Source organism: Perognathus longimembris, chromosome 10 (assembly GCF_023159225.1).
Source record: "Perognathus longimembris pacificus isolate PPM17 chromosome 10, ASM2315922v1, whole genome shotgun sequence".
Taxonomy (NCBI): domain Eukaryota; kingdom Metazoa; phylum Chordata; class Mammalia; order Rodentia; family Heteromyidae; genus Perognathus; species Perognathus longimembris.
Window position 1 is genome coordinate 29,092,485 of NC_063170.1, and position 20,217 is coordinate 29,112,701.

Here is a 20,217-nt window from a genome sequence, read left to right on the forward strand (position 1 = left end):
AAAAACAAAAAAAAAAACAGCATGGTGTCAGACCTCTAAGCAGAAACCCTAACAGCCAGGAAAGCATAGAATGAAATTGAAATGATAATTTTCAAAGTCTGAAAGTAAATTAACTGTCATCAAAATTAAAATATCCAGCAAAGTTGTCTTTTAAAATTGATGGAGAGGGCTGGGGATATGGCCTAGTGGCAAGAGAGCTTGCCTCCCACACATGAAGCCCTAGGTTCGATTCCCCAGCACCACGTATACAGAAAACGGCCAGAAGGGGTGCTGCGGCTCAAGTGGCAGAGTGCTAGCCTTGAGCAAAAAGAAGCCAGGACAGTACTCAGGCCCTGAGTCCAAGGCCCAGGACTGGCAAAAAAATAAATAAATAAATAAAAATAAAAAAAATTGATGGAGAAATAAAGACCTTCCAAGATGATCACAAATCAAAACATGTTTTAACTAAACCAGCACTGAAGATGAGGCAAAAAAAGCCATTATGAACATAAGAAATCAGAAAAGATAAATTCCAGGGAGGTACAGATAATGAAGAAATGATCAAACATGCATCAGCCACTAAAACATTGACCTAAGAGGAGCAAGGGGGAAGGAAAAAAAAAACCCAAATTAAAACACGTCTCAGTGTTAGTACTGAGTATAAATGGTCTTAATTTTCCAAATATTTAAAAATATACAGAGGTGTGTTTCCTGTTTCTCTCGAGAGCCTCTTTTGTGAAGCGGCATCTGAGGAGACTCTGGTGCTAGGGATGGCCAATCAAAAGCCCAAGGAAGGAGTTAAAACAGAGCAGCGATCATGTTAATTTGAAGGTGGCGGGGCAGAATGGTTCTGTGGTGCAGTTTAAGTTTAAGAGGCATGCACCACTTTTTTTTTTTTTTTTGGCCAGTCCTGGGCCTTGAACTCAGGGCCTGAGCACTGTCCCTGGCTTCTTTTTGCTCAAGGCTAGCACTCTGCCACTTGAGCCACAGCACCACTTCTGGCCGCTTTCTGTATATGTGGTGCTGGGGAATCAAACCCATGGCCTCATGTATACAAGGCAAGCACTCTTGCCACTAGGCCGTATCCCCAGCGCATACACCACTTAGTAAATTAATGAAAGCCTATTTTGAACCACAGGGTTTGTCAGTGTGGCAGATCAGATTATTAGTTGATGGGCAGCCAAGCAATGAAACAGACACACCTGCATGGTAGGAAATGGAGGATGAAGATACAATTGATATGTTCCAGCAGCAGACCGGAGGTGTCTACTAAGAAAGGGAACCTGCTACTTTGCTCCAGAACTTTGTTCTTATAGACCAAGACCACATTCTTCATTAGAAAACTGCAATTTGGTTCCACCACATCCTGACTACTACAGTATAGTTTATCCTTTCATCTTCCCCTTCCCCATTCCTTTATTGTATGTAAAGTAAGTGGTGTATGTGCACAAGCATTTCGCTTTTCTTTTTTATTTTTTTAAACTAAATGGCCAATGGTATATTTTGATTGACATCATATGAAGCTGGAATGGGGAAAAAATACTAGTTCTGTGAAAATATCCCCCTTCTCCATTAGTGGCATACTCATTTAGCTTTTATCTTTATATTTCAGTAAGTTAGTTTGCTCTCACTGTTTTAAAAAAAAGAAGAAAAAAACAAAAATCCTTGCATACCTTGTTTGATTGGAGAATTTTAATGTTTTCATTTATCATTGTAAAACAAGGACAATTTTATAACTTTTGTACATGGCTGTTATGTTAGGGCAATCTGTCTTTACGTAGGGGTAAATTACTCTTTTAAAAAAATCCTAGATAGCTTTCCCTTCAAGTCAAGCATCTTGTTTAACTAAACTTGTTTAAAATGAAAAAATAAAATATACAGATTGTCTGATTGGATCTTTTCTTTTATAGATTCAAGTGTTTGGGTGCAAGAGTCACTCCACATTGGCAAACATATACAGAGACTGAAGGTGAAAGGATGAAGAATAAAATGCCAAGTAAGTGAAAACTGAAAGCTTACTGGAGTAGCTGTATTCATATCTGACAAGGCAGACTTCAACTCAAAATTAGTCAGAAAAGACATAGAAGGTGACTACCTATTGACTAGTGCGACAATTCATCAAGAGGAAATGTTTGTAAATTGCACCAGAAATTAATATGTACAACTTTATAAAATAGTCCATTGAGCACAGAAGAACAGGTGGACCCAGATGGACTTCACAGACAGTATATTCCATCCACCACACAGAATACACATCTTCAGCAGCCCACAGGATTCTCCAAAATAGATCTTATATTAAGCCATAAAGCAATTCTTCACAAATACAACAAAATAGAAGTGGTTTCTTATATCTTATCAGATATCATGGAATGAAATTAGAAACAGTAGTAAAGGAAACTAGGAAGTTATACAAGCACATGGAGATTGAGCTAATACACCTTTAAAAAATCAGCAGGACTTACAAGAAATAAAAGAGAAAAGGTTAAAATTGCTAGAATTAAATAAAAATGTAAACACAACTTATAGAATGCCTACATTTAAAAATCAGAATACATAAGAAACCTAATCATGTACCCCAGTGTCTTAGAAAAAAGAACAAGAATCAATGAGCAGATGGTTATTTGAAAATATTAACAAGTTTTGAAAACCCATAGTAAAACTAAAAGAGAGAAGACTCAAATTAATAAAATTAAAAATGAGCTGGAAGTGGTTGATCAAGCCTGTAATTCTAGCTCATCAGGAGGTTGAGATCTGAGGATCATGGTTCAAAGCCAGCCCAAACAGGAAACTTTTACCCCAATTAACTCTTATGTCAAAAAAGCTGTGGCAAGAGAAGCTGCCACCTGGATAAGGTGCAGAAGCCATGTAGCTCCCTCTCCCATGGGAACTATGGCCCCACTAATAAACCTCCTTATGAATCTTCTTCTGTCTGTGATTATCTCTGCATGGTCCCCTGGGATGGCTGAGACATATCCTTTCGTTGGTGCCAAACCCGGGATAGGTTCCCTGGTGGATTTGCTCCCCCATTTCTGGGGGAGTCCAAGCTGACCCCGGGACCTATTCTGCTGTCCTAAGCCCACCCAGAGGACCAAAAGAGGTAACTTCTCCTGACTGAGCGCTCTACTTCCATCAACCACAATGACAGTTTTGAACCTCCAACCAGGATCTGGATCCTGAAGACCCCAGACCCAGTCACTCCTTGATGTGCCCAAGCTGCAAGAGATAGCCAGAGGAGACCATGACACCCATTGGCTCTGATAACCATTCTCATGGAAATGATGAGGCCCTTTACCAACCAAACTGTCACTTCTTGGATAGTACTGGGCCAAGCGACAAATCAGGGATCCCTGACTACTTTGCCCCTTTACAGCAGGAAGTACTTCCAGAAGAAACAACCTCCGCCCATACTCCAGCCTGGTACCCCTCCCCAGTTATTAATAAACAACAAATAGGGGAACGTTAGCATTTCCCTAGCCTCAGGTCCTCAGCACCTCCCATTAGCCCCCAGATCCACCCATACCTAATGAGCCACTCCTACTCACTACCTACCTACTTCCCCTTTACCCCCAGAGAGAGAAGCTGCCACCTGGATAAGGTGCAGACGCCATGCAGCTCCCTCTCCCGTGGGAGCTATGGCCCCACTAATAAACCTCCTTATGAACCTTAAAAAAAAAAAAAGGCTGTAGTTCCAATTCACAATAGCCAAAATATGGAAACAATCTAGATGCCTCACTACAGATGAATGGATCCAAAAAATGTGGTACCTGTACACAATGGAATACTACATAGCAATTAGAAATGGTAAAATATTGGTATTTGCAGGGAAATGGTCAGAGCTTGAACAAATAATGTTGAGCAAGACAAGCCTAGAACACAGAGAACAAAGGTGCATGGTCTCCTTGATATATGACTGTTGGGGGTGGAGGGGAACATTAGAGACCAGGTCTGCAAAATAACAAATTTCTTTTCAAATGGTATTTACACATGTTTGGTTCAGAGACTTTACATTATGTATCTAAAACCAAACAACTACTAAACAAACATAAAGAGGTCTAGGATAGACCTATCAGTGGATCACAATAGCTCAACGGCGATGTACACATGATTATATAAAATGAGGATAAGCAAAAAGAATTCCCAAGAGGACACAGGAGGATTCTATTGTTGTCATTATGTTTAATGTTCTAGGTGAATTTCCTTTGGCGTACCCTACGTGGTTACTGTATATGATTTTGGTACACTGGATATTGTATATATGCTTACCTGAACTACGGAAGGGAAAGAAAAATGAGGGTGTAACAAATATGACAACAAATGTACTCACTACCTTATTATGTAACTATACCCCCTTTGCACATCACCTTGTCAATAAAATTTAATTTTTTTAAAAAAAGAGAGGGCTGGGAATATGGCCTAGTGGCAAGAGTGCTTGCCTCGTATACATGAAGCCCTGGGTGATTCCCCAGCACCACATATATAGAAAACAGCCAAAACGGCACTGTGGCTCAAGTGGTAGAGTGCTGGCCTGGAGCAAAAAGAAGCCACGTATAGTGCTCAGGCTCTGCATCCATGGCCCAGAACTGGCAAAAAAAAAAAAAAAAACTACAGTAATGGGAATAGCAAATGAGAGACAGGGATTCCACCCTACACTTACACACAAAACCCAAAAACATTTTTGGACAGTGGCATCCCCTGCCCTTAGTCAGTCTGAATGGTGCAGTGGTTGTGTCTTCTTTCATGAATTTCTCCTGCCAGTTTCCCTTGAAGTTGATGGCATTCACTAGCACAAGTTTGGTCATGTTATCAACCATACCTGCAGCCAGTAGTTCTGGAATTTTTCCTGAGAAGATAAAGTGAGCCTACTGAAAACTCCACATTGGAATTCCAAGTTTGAACAGACAACTTGCTAGCACTAAAATGTGATCCAAACATAGACTCTCCAACTTATTTTCTTTTAACTCAGTGTTATGGAAAGCCCTACAGGTTCGTTTGATTTTAAATACAGCAACTTGAGAGACAGACCCGGATGGTTTGCAAATAGGTCATTGGTGGGGCTTGCAGCATGGCTGGGGGTAGAGCAGAGCATGTGCTTAGCATGCACAGGCCCTGGATTTCATTCCTTGCATGAAAACCAAAAAGCTCAAAAAGCTCAAAAGGCTAAAATTAGGAAAAGTTCTTTCTTGGACTGTGTCAAGACAATAAGCATTTTTTTTTTTTTTTTGGCCAGTCCTGGGCCTTGGACTCAGGGCCTGAGCACTATCCCTGGCTTCTTCCCGCTCAAGGCTAGCACTCTGCCACCTGAGCCACAGCGCCCCTTCTGGCCGTTTTCCATATATGTGGTGCTGGGGGATGGAACCAAGAGCTTCATGTGTAGGAGGCAAGCACTCTTGCCACTAGGCCATATTCCCAGCCCCGACAATAAGCATTTTTGGTGAATGGAAATTACTTTATAGAAAAATATTCTTAATGAAAATATTTATAGTCCCTTGTAAATGCTTCTTCAAATCTGCTATATGGAAGCCTACTCTAAAAATAATTTTAGTAAATATTCACAAGGTAAAACAATCATTCTCCTGAGCTAAGTCTCTACCCAAAGCCACAAGCACAGCAGGGAACAATTCCCTGTAGCATGGGACAGGTGTTCAGGTGTTCTGTGGGTATGTTGATGCTCACAGGAATGATATTAGATGAGAGTTGCTTTTAATAAATTAATTGAGCCTTGTTAGTAAGTCTACCCAGCCCACTGCTCTTGATTTACTGGACAAGATGTTGGCAAAAGTATTAACAACCACAATAATTTTTAAATATTGATTTCATATATTTCATGAAATTTCATATGAATATTAACTATTTGGGGGCAGGCACTTTATTCCTTTTGTTGTGTATTCAGTGTTGATTTTAATTTTAAAATGTAGTTTGAGCATCACTGTTGCATTGGTTTGCAATGTGTTAGAAATTAACTCTACAACTTGGTGTGGGGGAATTGGGGGGAGGGAAAGTGGGAGAAAAATGAGAGAGGGGGTAGCAAGTATGACAAGAAGTGTACTCATTACCTTATGTATGTAACTGTAACCCCTCTGTACATGACCTTGACTATAAAATTAAATTAAAAAAAAAAAAAGCTGTGGCTCAACTGATAGAGTGCTAACCTTGAACAAAAGAAACTCAGGAATAGCATCTGGGTCCTGAGTTCAAGCCTCAGGATTGGTACCAAAAAAAATTAGAACTGAAAAGGAAATATTTTAATTTATATTAATAAAATTCAGGAGATTGTTAAGAAAAGTATCTGAACATTTACTTTCCAATAAGTTGAAAAACATGGACGGCATAGATAAATTTCTAGACACATGTGACCCAACAAAATTAACCCAAAAAGATACAGACCACTTTTTTTTTTTGCCAGTCCTAGGGCTTGAACTCAGGGCCTGAGCACTGTCCCTGAGCTTCTTTTTGCTCAAAGCTAGCACTCTACCACTTTAGCCACAGTGCCACTTCTGGCTTTTCCTGTATATGTGGTGTCGAGGAATCAAACCCAGGGTTTCATGCATGCTAAGCAAGCACTCTACCACTAGGCCACATTACCAGCTGCTATAGACCACGTTTTATTTTACTTTTTTTTGTGTGTGCAAACAGCTTTTTAACACATTTGGGCAATGAACTGCAACAGTAGCAGTATAGCAACTAAGAAAAGCCCAGGACCTGATAATTTCACTTCTGTATTCTAACAAATCTTTATTTTTTTTTTCCTGTGGTGGTGATACTGGGGTTTGAACTCAGGGCCTCATACTTGCTGGACACTCTACCACTGGACCCCTTTTTTATTTTAGTTACTTTTGAAGAGAGTCTCATGGTTTTGCCTGGGGTTGGCATTAAATCCTTCTCCTATGCCTCCTAGATAGCTGGGTTCCCATATATGCAGTTGTTTTGTTGTTGTTGAGATGAGACCTTACTTTTTTCCCTGGACTGAATTTAAACTGAAGCCCTTTCTATCTCCACTTCCTGAATGGGATTACAGGTATGTACTACCACATTTGACTCTCTACCAAACATTTATAGAATAAGTAACACTAGTGCCCTCAAATTATTCCATATAAAACAAAGCAAGTGAAGGAATCCTACCAAACTCATTGTATAAAGCCAATATTATTCAAATTCCCAAAAGGAAAAGGGCACAAGAAAAGTGTAGATCAATTTCTCTGATAAGCATAGATGCAAAAACCTTAACAATATACTTGTAACTAAATTCAACACGTATTAAAAAGACCATACCATGATCAGATTGACATTATTCCAAGGATACAAGGGTAATTCAATATATGCAGGCCAATAAACCTAACACCTAAATAGAAGACATTGAAGAAAAAGAAATTGAAGACAAAAACCACTTAGTCATCACTAGATATAGTAAAAGCCTTTGAAAAAATTCAGCATCCCTTCATGATAAAAGCCCTGAAGAAACTAGGAATAGAAAAATCATACTTCTACATAATAAAGATTATATATGACAAAAGTATTGCCAGCATCATACTAAATGGGGGACAACTGAAATCACTTTCTCTAAAATCAGTAATGAGGCAAGGGTGTTTATTTTCTCCACTCAACCAATGTAGTGTTTGAGTTCTTTGCTAGAGCAATCAAACAAGAGAAAAGAATGAAAGAGATACAAATAGGACAAGGAAAAGTTAAACTATACTTGTTTGCCGATAATCGGATCCTATACTTAAAAGAGCTTAAAGACTCTAATTGAAAACTCTTAGATGAGACAAATATTTTTAGCAAAGTAGCAGCATACAAAATCAAATACAAAAGTCAGTGTTCTTTTTCTGTTTACCAATAATGAATGTTCTGAGAAAGAAATCAGGAAGCAATCCCATTCACAGGCTAAAAAAAAAAAACAAACAAAAAACTTGGAATAATGTTAACTGAGGTAACTCTTAAAACATTGAAGAAAAGAAATTGAAAACAGTCCCTGTGAGAATCTCAGCTTCAGTTAACCACTCAAAAACTGGAAGAGAGCTCAGGGACAGCACCCATTCCCTGATTTCAAGCCTCATGACTGACCCCCCTCCGCCCCCCCAAAAAAGTAGGACTGGGAATGTGGCTTAGTGGTAGAATGTTTACCTAGCATGCATGAAACCCTGGGTTCGATTCCTCAGTACCACGTAAACAGAAAAAGCCAGAAGTGGCGCTGTGGCTCAGGTGCTAGCCTTGAGCAAAAGAAGCTCAAGGATAGTGCCCTGGCTTTGAGTTCAAGCCCCAGGACTGGCCCCCCAAAAAAGTAACACTGAAACAGAATCTTCAGGGTGAATTCGGTGGGCATGGCAGTACATACCTGTAATTTCTGCAGTTGGGAGATAGAGACAGGCAGATCACAAGTTTGGGGCTGGGGATATGGCCTAGTGGCAAGAGTGCTTGCCTCCTACACATGAAGCTCTCGGTTCGATTCTCCAGCACCACATATACAGAAACTGGCCAGAAGTGGCACTGTGGCTCAGGTGGCAGAGTGCTAGCCTTGAGCAAAAGGAAGCCAGGGACAGTGCTCAGGCCCTGAGTCCAAGCCCCAGGACTGCCCCCCCCCCCCAAAAAAAAGATCACAAGTTTGAGGCCAGCCTGGGCTATACAGTGAGACCTTGTCTTAAAAAAAAAAAGCCAAACACCAAAAATATGAATTAGTTACCTATCAGGTACCTAACTAATGACCAGCACATCTTGATCTATTATCCTTAGGCAAGAGCAATGTCAGGGAGACTGTAATGATTTATGGGCATATTTCCCAAACAACTAGGAGTGACTTCTTGAAACTCATCTCACAGAGACATCATTATTTCCTTGTGTTTCTCTGAGTCAGTGGTGGAGGAATGAACAGTATAGCCTTAGAGGGGCTCTCAGCTTGGGGCCAGTTGACACAGCCACTTAGGTTTCCAAGCAGCCAAACTATGCCCGCACACACATGACTGATGCATTTGTGTCTAAATGTGGTACAGTCAGGGCACCTGGCCAGCTTCAGGGCAAGAAATAGAAACCATCTCCATCACCAGGGAAACCAGGGCCATTGTGCATGACTTATCCCAGGGCCAATGAGAGTTCAAAGGATGATTGGCATGAAAAAAAGACAGCAGCTTACATATAATCTGAGATTTTATCTTGGGTTAGAACTGTTGACAAGCCACTTAGCTGCCCTGGATTTCAGTATTTCTGTGTGCAACATGAAGAAAACAGTGTTTACTCATCTCATTGGAGACTTAAGAAAATAATTCTGACGGACCTTTGGAATCCATGGATAGAAGATGGTATGTAAATGCAGATGATAAACTTACTGTGTTTTTGTGTTTTCAGAACTGTATTAACGACATATAAACCTATCAGAAAATAGTTTTAGACTTCACTCAAAAGAATAAAAATGAGCAGTTCTTGGCTTTAGATATGTGGACTTGTGTTCAGTGTAACCAGGTTTGGGGGGATTGGCCTGTGTGAATCACACTTAAAACTGTCCCCCAACCTCTTGCTGCTATTAGTAATATGTGTGCATAAATCTTTTGAGAATATTGTAGCTAGCAATTGGTCACAGAAGCCTGACAACTTTTCTGTATTAAGCCAGGAGCCATTGGCTCATGCCTGTAATCACAGCTATTCAGGAGGCTGAGATCTGAGGATAGTAGTTTGAAGCCAGCCCAGGCAGAAAAGTTCATGAAACTCTTATCTCCAATCAACTACTCAGAAAAAGTCAGAAGTAGAGCTGTGGCTTGAGCACAAAGAGGCTCAGGGACAGCACCCAGACCCTGAGTTCAAGCCCCAGGACTGGGGTGAAAAGATTTTATTGACTTTTTTTTTTGGCCAGTCGTGGGCCTTGGACTCAGGGCCTGAGCACCGTCCCTGGCTTCTTTTTGCCTAGGAATAGCACTCTACCACTTGAGCCACAGTGCCACTTCTGGACATTTTCTATATGTGTGGTGCTGGGGAATCTAACCCAGGGCTTCATGTACGCAAGGCAAGCACTCTTGCCACTAGGCCATATTGCCAGCCCTCCAAAATCTGAATTAATATTATATTGTAGTTTATGAGTTATGCAGAGTCTAGAATATTTCTTCTCAAGCTAGAGAGGAATCTATTTTTCAAAAGCAGAAAAGAAAGAAAAAAAGAGAGGAAGAAAAACACAGCCAGGCACTGGTGGCTCATCCTAGCTACCTAGAGGTTGAGAACTGGACAATCATGGTTTGAGGCCAACTCAGGAAGAAAAGTTCACAGACTCCTTTTCACTTCACAGCTCTGTGTGGTGGCACATGCCTGTCCAGCTAGGTTGGAAGCTAAGATTGGGGAATTGGGATTCTAGGTTAGTCTGAGCAGAAAAACTTCATAAGGCTCCATCTCAACAGAAGAATATAGGTGTGGTAGTACACCCCTATCATCCTAGCTACAGTGGAAAGCACATATTGTTCAGGTATGGGCCTGGGCAGGATATAAGATCCCATCTCAAAAAGTAAACTAGTGGGAGGGCTGGGAATGTGGCTTAGTGATAGAGTGCTTGCTAGCATGCATGAAGCCCTGGGCTTGATTCCTTAGTACCACATACTCAGAAAAAGCTGGAAGTGGCTCAAGTGGTAGAGTGCTAGCCTTGAGCACAAAGAAACCAAGGACAGTGCTCCACCCCTGAGTTCAAACCCCAGTACCACCAAGAAATAAAGGCGGGGGGGGGGGTGGTGGAGGGAAGCAGCACTTAAAGAGTTGCTTTTTCTCTATAAGATTTGCTATTTTGAAGGCTTTTCTAAGTTTGTGTTTTTCGGGGTTTTCTATTTGTTGAAGACTGACCTCAGGTCTTGCGGTAGGATTATTAAATATTGTTTTCTGTCTACTGGGGTCCCAAAAAGTCTATTGCTCTGTGTTCTTGGTTAATTAAACCTATATTTGGTGTATGAAATCTTTCTGGAATAGTTTCCAAAGCTCTGGGTGAATGGTGACAATTATAAAATAACAAGCTTTTGCAGAACAACACATGGGCCCTACCTACCAGGAACTACCTGGATCTCTGTTACTCTGTCCTCACTAAAATTGCCTTTTGTTGACTTTCCCATGTCTCATCTATCCTTCAAGGTTTAGTTCAAGACTTATTTCTTCCAAGAAGTCCTCCCTAAATTATTTGCCTCAGACTTGGGACCCTGGCTGCCCAGATAGCCATTGTACTATTTGTTTCCTTTCTCTCCCCAAACCCTAGACAATTCCCCTTTATCCTTTCCTGTTCTTATGACTTTTCTCACCCAGATGAACCAAGGCCTCTTCCAAACCCTCAGGTTGTACCTTGTTGGAGAATTAAAAAAACAGCCCCAGCACAGTTACTCCGATGCCTCATTAGCACACTAATAGGCCCTTGGGAACACATTCCCAGTAAGGAGTTCCTTTGTGTTTTCGGGCCAAAGGAAGCCACCTTTTGTTGTGAGAATCTCCCTTCCACCCTCCCCCCCCCCTGCTTAGCAAGTCTCCCTGAGGAGACTTGCTTGACCATCTGCCTTTAGTGTTAGATTCTCACTGTAGATAGGAAAGTCTCCTCACAAGTCTCTTCACAAGTCTTTGGAGAAGTCAAGATCAAAGTTGTCTAGCCTTGAGGAGATAGTAGCTAGGAGATAATTATAGTTCCACCTCGATTGGATATAGTGCCTTGTTTGTTTTTTTTTTTTGGCCAGTCCTGGGCCTTGGACTCAGGGCCTGAGCACTGTCCCTGGCTTCTTCCCGCTCAAGGCTAGCACTCTGCCACTTGAGCCACAGCGCCGCTTCTGGCCGTTTTCTGTATATGTGGTGCTGGGGAATCGAACCTAGGGCCTCGTGTATCCGAGGCAGGCACTCTTGCCACTAGGCTATATCCCCAGCCCGAGTTCCTTGTTTTGATATCAACAATCTTTGTAGTCACTACCTCCTGTAATAGGAAAAGCATTTGTATCAAGTTCCTGCCCTCACAGTAGTAACTTCCTCCACTTTTGTATTTGAGACAAATGTCATGCTGTATTGATCTTTTACCCTGTAGTTGTAAAATTGATTTCTAACCCTATATAAACCCTGGCCCTCTTGGAATAAAGTATGCATTGGTTCACTCTCCTTGCATCCCCTGTGTCCTGACTATGGCTGCAGTTACCCAGGTCAACAGTACCTTTACCACCAGCTCCTCAGATTGGCACAAGCAAAGCTCTGAGCTCACAATAATTGACAGAGTGCTTATGTAAGACTGTAGCTAAAATGTTTTTTTACAGGGTTTGTTCATGGTTAGACCAAGAGACCCTGCAGTTCCTTTTCTGATCTACTGGAGAAAGTGGGCTTCTAGAACCCCTTCCTTCTGTAGTGAATGCAGACCTCAGTGCTAGAAAGTCCAGTCCCCCCACTGACTCATTGTGAGTCTCAGTCTCTTTGTGAGTCAAATGGAAGTGTAGTGATGCTGAAGAACTGTAGTACCTGGATCAGGTCCTCTGTCTCCATGGCCTCCAAGAATGAGTCCATCGACATAGAAGGAGAGGTAAAGTAGCAAAGATTTATTGAAGGAAAAGATAAACAGAGTTCTGCTGCACAGCGTGTGTGGGAGTGTTCCAAAGGAGTGCATGACTGGGTGTATTTTGTAGGGGTTAATAAGGCATCTTGAGGAGAGAGCTATGTGTCTGTCAAGGTCACTGGGCAGTCTGTGAGTGCTATCATACTCATACTCAATCCGGTGCTCCTCTCAGTCTGAATAAGCTCTCCATGCCTCCTTTAGCCCCTTTCACTGGATGTCTGTCTGTCACCTTTGGGGTACAGTCATTCTATTGTTTATGTGCAAATTCCAAGTACAAGGGATATGAAGGTTCACAGGTGCCCCACATGCACAACTGCTTGAGGCCATGGTGATGAGATGTCTAGGGCTGTGTATGGGACAGCTCAAGGCCATGGTGAGAAATGTAGAACCTCTAGGAGAGAAAGCCTATGCCTCAATCATCTGGCCAGTCTCTTCTTTGCTCTTAGTAGTCCCCTACCAGATGAGCCACATATGGGAGACACATCTAGATGCTGTGCAGATAGAATCATTGGCATGTCAGCACAGAACTGGTCAGTCTGCCTCCAACTCAAAAATGTAACTGAATTTTCTGAACTGGCAGTTGGCGTACATGATGGCCTAGCGATAAGTCAGGTTTTAGACAGAGGGCAGAAAGTTTTAGACTGCTGATCATTGTAAACAAACTTTGGAGACTGGCTTCTTGCATTTAAATCCAGATTCTTTTATACTTACTTTGGAAAATGCCTTAACCACTCCAAGCCTCAGTTTATTTATCTATAAAATGGAGATATAGCCACTTTGAGAATTGTTAAGAGGTACTTATGTAAAATTGTATCATCTATGTCTAGCTGTGCAATTTGCTCCTGTCTCTGCCATTGACGCACAGTATGATCTACAGAAAGTCCCTTCTCTGCTCCTCAAATTTTCTATCTGCAAAATAAAGGAGATTATCTTATAGTCACTCAGATCCCTCTTGTCTGTAAAAATAGCAGAATGCTGTAAATTATGTTTCCTTTTTTTTCCTGCTAGTCCTGGGGTTTGAGCTCAGGGCATAAGCACTGTCTCTGAGCTTCCTTTTGTTCAAGACTAGCACTCTACCACTTGAGCCACAGCACCACTTCTGGCCTTTTCTGTTTATTTGGTACTGAGAAATCAAACTCAGGGCTTCATGCATGCTAGGCCACTAAGCCACATTCCCAGCCCCCAGAATGCTGTAAATTATGAATATAGGGTTGTAAGTCTGTCCTTACTGCTTCCTGACTGTGTGGACTTGAGCAAACTAATTAAATTCTCTTAATTATAAAATAGAGATGATAAAAATCTGCCCCTTAGGACTATCATGAGTCTTAAATCAGATATGGTAGGGAAACTAAGCCACAGGGCATGACCCATAGTTATGCTCAGAAAAATGAGCTAATATCCAATTCTTACAACTCATTTCCTGATTCCAATCAGTCATGTTGAGTGAATTGTGGCCCTAAAAATGTATAATGCCAGTCCATCTGCAAGCCAATGTGTTTGTCAAGCTTGACCTCCTTGAGGAAACTAGGAAGTTTGGCTAGAGAATCCTTAGTAGCTCCTCATTTAACAAAAGTTGTTTTCTTTTTTTTTTTTTTGCCAGTCCTGGTGCTTGGACTCAGGGCCTGAGCACTGTCCCTGGCTTCTTTTTGTTCAGTGGCTCTTCTGGCCTTTTCTATATATGTGGTGCTAAGGAGTCAAACCCAGGGCTTCATGTATATGAGGTAAGCACTCTGGCCACTAGGCCATATTCCCAGCCCCTAACAAAAGTTTTGAGTCCTGGTCTTCTACTCATTGTGGCATGCGTAGCCCTTGAGGATTCTACCTCTTTGTTGCTTCTTGAGCAGTTTTATTTGGAGAGTCAACAGCTGAATCCTCCTAGCCAGGAAATGACTATTAGGCTCTCCTGGTGCAAGCAGTCTGTTAAAGAAATGCATGCCTGCAGGACTTTCCTTTGACCTGGAGGAAGGATTCTCAAATCCTCTGGGTGTCTCTGCACCAGAATTCTGGGCTTTGAACTCAGGTCATATTTGCTGTGGAACTCAGTCCTCCTCTCCTCCCTCCTTAGACACATAGTGTTTGTTTCACAGCTAGACACTCTGTCAAGTGATGCAGGAAGTGGGCCCCTAGGAAGGCGGATATAGCCTAGCAAAACAGATAACCAAGTGGTCTCTGCATGCCTCTGGGGCCTGGGACAGGGTCATAGATAAGCGGAAATGCCAGGCTTATCACTATTGCCTGAGTACTTCCAGAGAAATCCTCTTGGCCAGCCAGCCCACCTCATTCCCTGGGTTCCAGGCAGTTGGTCAACATCCATCTCCAGGCAAAGTAAACACTGGGCTGGCACAGCTACCGTGGCTGCAGGATGGGAACTCTGTGCCCCACTCCAGCACTGTGCGGTCCTTGCACCAGAGGCCAGCAGCAGTCATCAGATTACACCCAGATATTTGTGGTAAGGTCAGCTCCAAGTCAATATACTTTGAAGTAGGAACAAATGCTAAGATCACAGGAACAAAAGACCCCTGATGATAATTGTTCCTCAGATGCAAGGTCTTCTTGGACCAAGAAACTCAGCAGAAAGCTATGGTGGATGGGGATAGTGTGGGGGTGGTGAGCTTGGACTTTACCAACTAGTGTAGTGAATGGGCAGACAATGCAAAGTGTTTTCTTGGTTGTGTTTTGTTTTTTTTTGTTTTTTTTTTTAGACAAGTTCTTACCATGTAGTCCATGCTGATTGACCTCCAGTTGCTAATCACCATGCCTATTTGTGTGACTGTTTTAAATCACAGTGATAGAATTAACCAGTGCTCTTTCAAGCTACATCATTCTGCCAATAACACCCGGAAATGCTCCTAGACATGGTTCAGACTTCTTTATGTGCTACCCTATCCTCAAAAAGGGAGGGTAAAGCGGTGTGTGTTTAAGCATATTTACATTGGAAGGCTCTGGCAATAGGTTACTGATGGCTGGAAATAGTGAAACCATTTAATGGTGCTTTTGGATGTCATATTTTCAGATCAGACCAGGTACTGTTGGCTTGTACCTGTAATAGTAGTTACTCAGGAGGCTGAGATTTCAGAATTATAGTTTGAAGCCAAGGAGGTGTGTGAGACTCTTCTTACCTCTAATTAGCCAGCAAAAATCTAAAACATTTGGAAACCACAGGAGCCACAAACTTTGTTGCTCTCTAGGGCCCTATGCATGATCCCTGATACCTGTGGTGTCATTGCTGGGGGCATCAGAAGGTTACCCATAAATGTCCCCCACAGGCTTTGCAAGGAACATGCATGACCTATGGGGCAGCATTTGGCAAATAGCCTAAGATGTTCCCTTTCTGTTCTATTTTTAGGTATAAGTGACTAGTGACTTCAGGCATGGGAAAGGGGACCTACAGACTTCCTCCATGAGTAATCTAAATCCATATTTCAGGCATCAGCCAAAAAGTAACACCAAAAGTGTTTGTTTTGCAGGAATATCAAAAGTTTCATTATGGTTCATCAGTCTTGTGTTTCTTTCCACTGGTCTTGCTTTTCATTGTAAATTAGATTTACATGTAGCCTGTAGGAGCTTATCTTCTAAGGGCCTGGGGTTGCTGAAGCCCCTTGTATAGTTCAGAGTATGTATGTATGTAACAAAAGGACACTTTTTCTTCCCAACTTTAACATCAGCTACATGAAGTTTGGCCTGCCCAATTCAGATTCTTAAAATACTTAACTATCAGCAGCCTCTCAAAGAGGAATGTTAAAAGCTGTTGTGATATCAAAGGGGGCCCAAGAAGGGCAGAACTCAGCCTGTCACTCATGGCCTGTGGCTGAGTAGGAGATACGCAAGGCAGGGGCAGAGAGGATGTGGATGTCTGTGATCTCAAACAGCCTGGGCAGGCTGGATTGGTTGGTGCAGTAGGCAAGGTCGGTAGCCATCAAGGACAATGAACTTCCACACACTACCATCTAAGTGAAAAAGCGGGGTCTGCAGGCCCTCTGTTTCCTAATCTTTGTCCTTGCTAAGCCTGAACTGGGATGTCAGGAGCATCTAACAAGCGTTTGGGACTCCAAGGTCTGCCAGTAGTGGGGAAGACCTGCTTAACCACCATGGACAAAAAGCTTAATATATTGAATGAGAAGGTGGACAGACTCTTGAATTTCCAAGAAGATGTCACAGAGAAACTGCAGTGTGTGTGCCAAGAGATGGGCCACCTGGAACAAGGTCTGCACCGTCTGGAGGCCTCTCGAGGGTTGGGCCTGTCAGGGGTGGCCAGTGCTCCTCCGTCTGATGCTCAGGCTGACTGGCCTGAGGTCCTGGAGCTGGTGAGGGGCATGCAGCAAGATCGTACCCAACATGGCACTGGACTTGAAGCCCTCTGCAGGATGGTGGTGGCTGTGGACAGGGCCATCACTTTGGTGGGGGCCACGTTCCAGAACTCCAAGGAGGAGGATTTCGCCATGCAGGGGGATGTCCCCTGGAGAAAAGGCAGCTTGGCTGACGGTCCTGAGGAGGTCAGTGCCTATTTCCCTGCCCTGGTTGGAAAAGAGGCCCTGGTCCCTGGTGGGGAAATTGACCATGTAGGACAGCTACAAGGTTGTTCTCCCTTCTTGTGCCTCCTGTATGTCTAGTTAATGGGGAATGGGAGAGTTCAATTCTCCTTGGTGTTCTGGGTAGCCTAGTGGATTTCTAAAGAGCTGGCTGACTGCTGCTCCCCAAGGAAAAGGAAGTGTTCTGGCTGAGAGTATGGGCCTTAGGCACCTCTAGATGTGGAGATTAGGGGGAGAATGGTGAAGTTCTTCATTATCTCCAGAACTTCTTTTCTCTTCCTCTTATCTTCTCCCTACTTAAGGTGGGAGACAGGTAGCAGGGATAGTTTCCTCTGACAGTTCCTGCCAGAAGCTCATCCTCCTTCCTGTCCCCAGCTTTGTCCTCTGTCCCAGAGTGGGTGGAGTGGGAGATAGGCAGACTGCAGCTGCCTTTGGGGAGATGAGTGTTGATAGGGACCCAGAGAGGACGACTATTTGGGACCGGAGCCCAGAGGTGGAGATGGCATTTCTGGGAGAGCCTGTTTCCAAAAATCACATAATACAATCTGATGGCTAATGGAAGCTTGGACACTGGTGAGAATGGGGGAGGTATACAGAGGGGACACTATGTTTGGGAACAACTGAGACAGCCTGGAGCCACCATTCCTCACCATTACCACCAGCTTGTGGCAGAGATGAGCTGGGTGGGGTCTAAAGGGATTTGTGCTTGGCTAGTGCAACCAGACTGAATCCAGCCTAGCTGACCCATTCCCCAGCCTCTCAACGCAGACCCTCTCCCCACACAACTCCCTGCTGTATGACCTGCAGCCCCAAAAGTCCAGCCCACAAGGGAAAAGGGACACCCCCTCTTCCAGTAGCTCTTGCCACTTGATACCAACCTAGTCTTTATAAAAAGAAAATTAGGTACTAGTGCTGTGGCTCAAGTGGTAGAGCACTAGTCCTGAGCTGAAGAGCTCAGGGACAGTGCCCAAGCCAATATAGTACAATACCCAGGACCAACCAAAAAAAAGCAAGAAAATTAACTTTATTAATTAATAAAAAAAAACCAATTGCTTTAGAAGGAAAATTAACTTAATGTGTACATGGTAAAATTTGAGAAACACTTGTGATATGGTAGGGCAGCACCCTGTTTCATCTGTCTGTTTTATCTGAGTTCCCCAGAATCACAGGCACCAGGTTTCTTTGCATCCTTTCAGACTTAGGATCTGTGCCTATGAGCAATTACTTGTAAGGTTGCCCTATTTTCTGTTTTATTTTCATGCAAACATTGTGCCTATTGTTCTGATCTGGGTGATAGGAAGACATTGCTTTGTATTTGTACTCAGAAAGCTTCCTTGGTTTTGTTTAAGGTTGCAATGTACTGCATTGGAAGATGTCTTAATTTGTCCAATTGTCATTGTTTTTCACTTTTAGTCCTGATAAATAACAAGTCAGTGGATATTCATAGAAGTATGTCTTTGAACATATGTGAGTTTATCTGTATGATACACTCTAAATAGTGTAAATGCCAAGCCAAAGGGTACATTTATATCAGTAATGCCTAACTAGCCTTCAGAAAAGTTATTCCAGAGGCTGGGGATTCTTCATAAACTAAGCATTGGAACTGAACAAACCCCAGATTAAAAATATTCAAGGGTGGCTGGGTAACAGTGGCTCAAGCCTATAATGCTAGCTACTCAGAAGGCTGAGATTTGAGGATCAATGTTCAAAGCCAACCTAAGCAAGAAAATCTGTGAGAATCTTTTCTCCAGTTAACTAAAAATCTAGAAATAGAGGTGTGGCTCAAATGGTAGAGTACCACCTTCAAGTGAAAGCCCAAGTTCAGGCTCCAGTAATGGCACAAGAAAAGGAAAGGAATAATGAAGCCAAAATTAAAAAAAAAATTTTTATTGTCAAACTGATGTACAGAGAGCTTAGTTTCATACGTTAGGCATTGGATACATTTCTTGTACTGTTTGTTACCTCCTCCCTCATTCCCCCCTTCCTCCTTCCCCTTTCCCTTTCCCCCCATGAGTTGTTCAGTTGATTTACACCAAACAATTTTGTGAGTATTGCTTTTGTAGTCGTTTGTCTTTTTACCCTGTGTCTCTCAATTTTGGTATTCCCTTTCAGTTTCCTAGTTCTAATACCTGTATACACGGTTTCCAATATACTTAGATAAGATACAGAGATAGTGCAGGTACAACCACAGGAAGGGGATACAAGAGGATCATCAATAATAGAAGCTACAGTTTCACATCACATGTTGAAAGTAATTACAACAGTGATGTAACAGTCGTTTCTATAATATGGAGTTCATTTCACTTAGCATCATCTTTTGTGTTCATAAGGGTATAGCTATTGGGCACTTGTGATCCTCTGCTGTGACTTGCCTAAACCTGTGCTAATTATTCCCTATGAGGGAGACCATAGAGTCCATGTTTCTTTGGGTCTGGCTCACTTCACTTAGTATAATTTTTTCCAAGACCTTCCATTTCCTTACAAATGGGCAATGTCATTATTTCTTTCTATTTTTTTTTTGCCAACGTGATTTTTGTCAAATTTTAGCCTGTTTTTCTCTTGAACAATGGGAAGTAAGGAGAATGCGGAAAGGGAATAATGAAGGAGGTTAATCTGGCTAAATTATAATAATACATGCATATGTGAAATACCATAGTGAAACCTCTTTTACAATTAATATCCCCTCAAAATGAAAAAAAAAAAGACAAGAAAGTGAAACAACTCTATTGGGGAACAGGATCCAGAGAGAGAGGGAAGGGCCAGTGGAGAGGATGAATGTAGGTAAATATAGTGAAAGTACTTCATAAGCGTATATGAAAATAGAACGATGAAACTTTTTTTTTTTTTTTTTTTTTTTTTTTGCCAGTCCTGGGCCTTGGACTCAGGGCCTGAGCACTGTCCCTGGCTTCTCTTTGCTCAAGGCTACCACTCTGCCACTTGAGCCACAGCGCCACTTCTGGCCATTTTCTATACATGTGGTGCTGGGGAATCGAACCCAGGGCTTCATGTATACGAGTCAGGCACTCTTGCCACTAGGCCATATTCCCAGCCCAGAACAATGAAACTTATTGAAGTTAAGACATAAATTGGGTAGATGGTGGGAGTGATGGAGAGAGAGAAAAAAAGACTTGGGTCCTTTTCTTTGACAATTAGTAGCATAATGTTTTGAAAATGATATTC

At 42.3% G+C, this 20,217-nt stretch overlaps 2 protein-coding genes across 2 annotated transcripts in view; both read left to right on the forward strand.

Moving 5' to 3' along the window:
* The window catches only part of C10H16orf87 (chromosome 10 C16orf87 homolog), a 59,785-nt gene extending 57,722 nt beyond the window's left edge, over positions 1–2,063 (forward strand). The window contains exon 4 of the mRNA XM_048355686.1: positions 1,890–2,063. Within this exon, the coding sequence (XP_048211643.1) occupies positions 1,890–1,960 (71 nt within the window). The 3' untranslated portion in view covers positions 1,961–2,063. The remainder of the gene's footprint in view (positions 1–1,889) is intronic.
* A 12,168-nt stretch (positions 2,064–14,231) lies between these two features.
* Positions 14,232–20,217, forward strand: part of Mylk3 (myosin light chain kinase 3) — a 41,494-nt gene continuing 35,508 nt past the window's right edge. Inside the window, exon 1 of the mRNA XM_048355683.1 lies at positions 14,232–17,001. Coding sequence (XP_048211640.1) covers positions 16,525–17,001 — 477 coding nt within the window. The 5' untranslated portion in view covers positions 14,232–16,524. The remainder of the gene's footprint in view (positions 17,002–20,217) is intronic.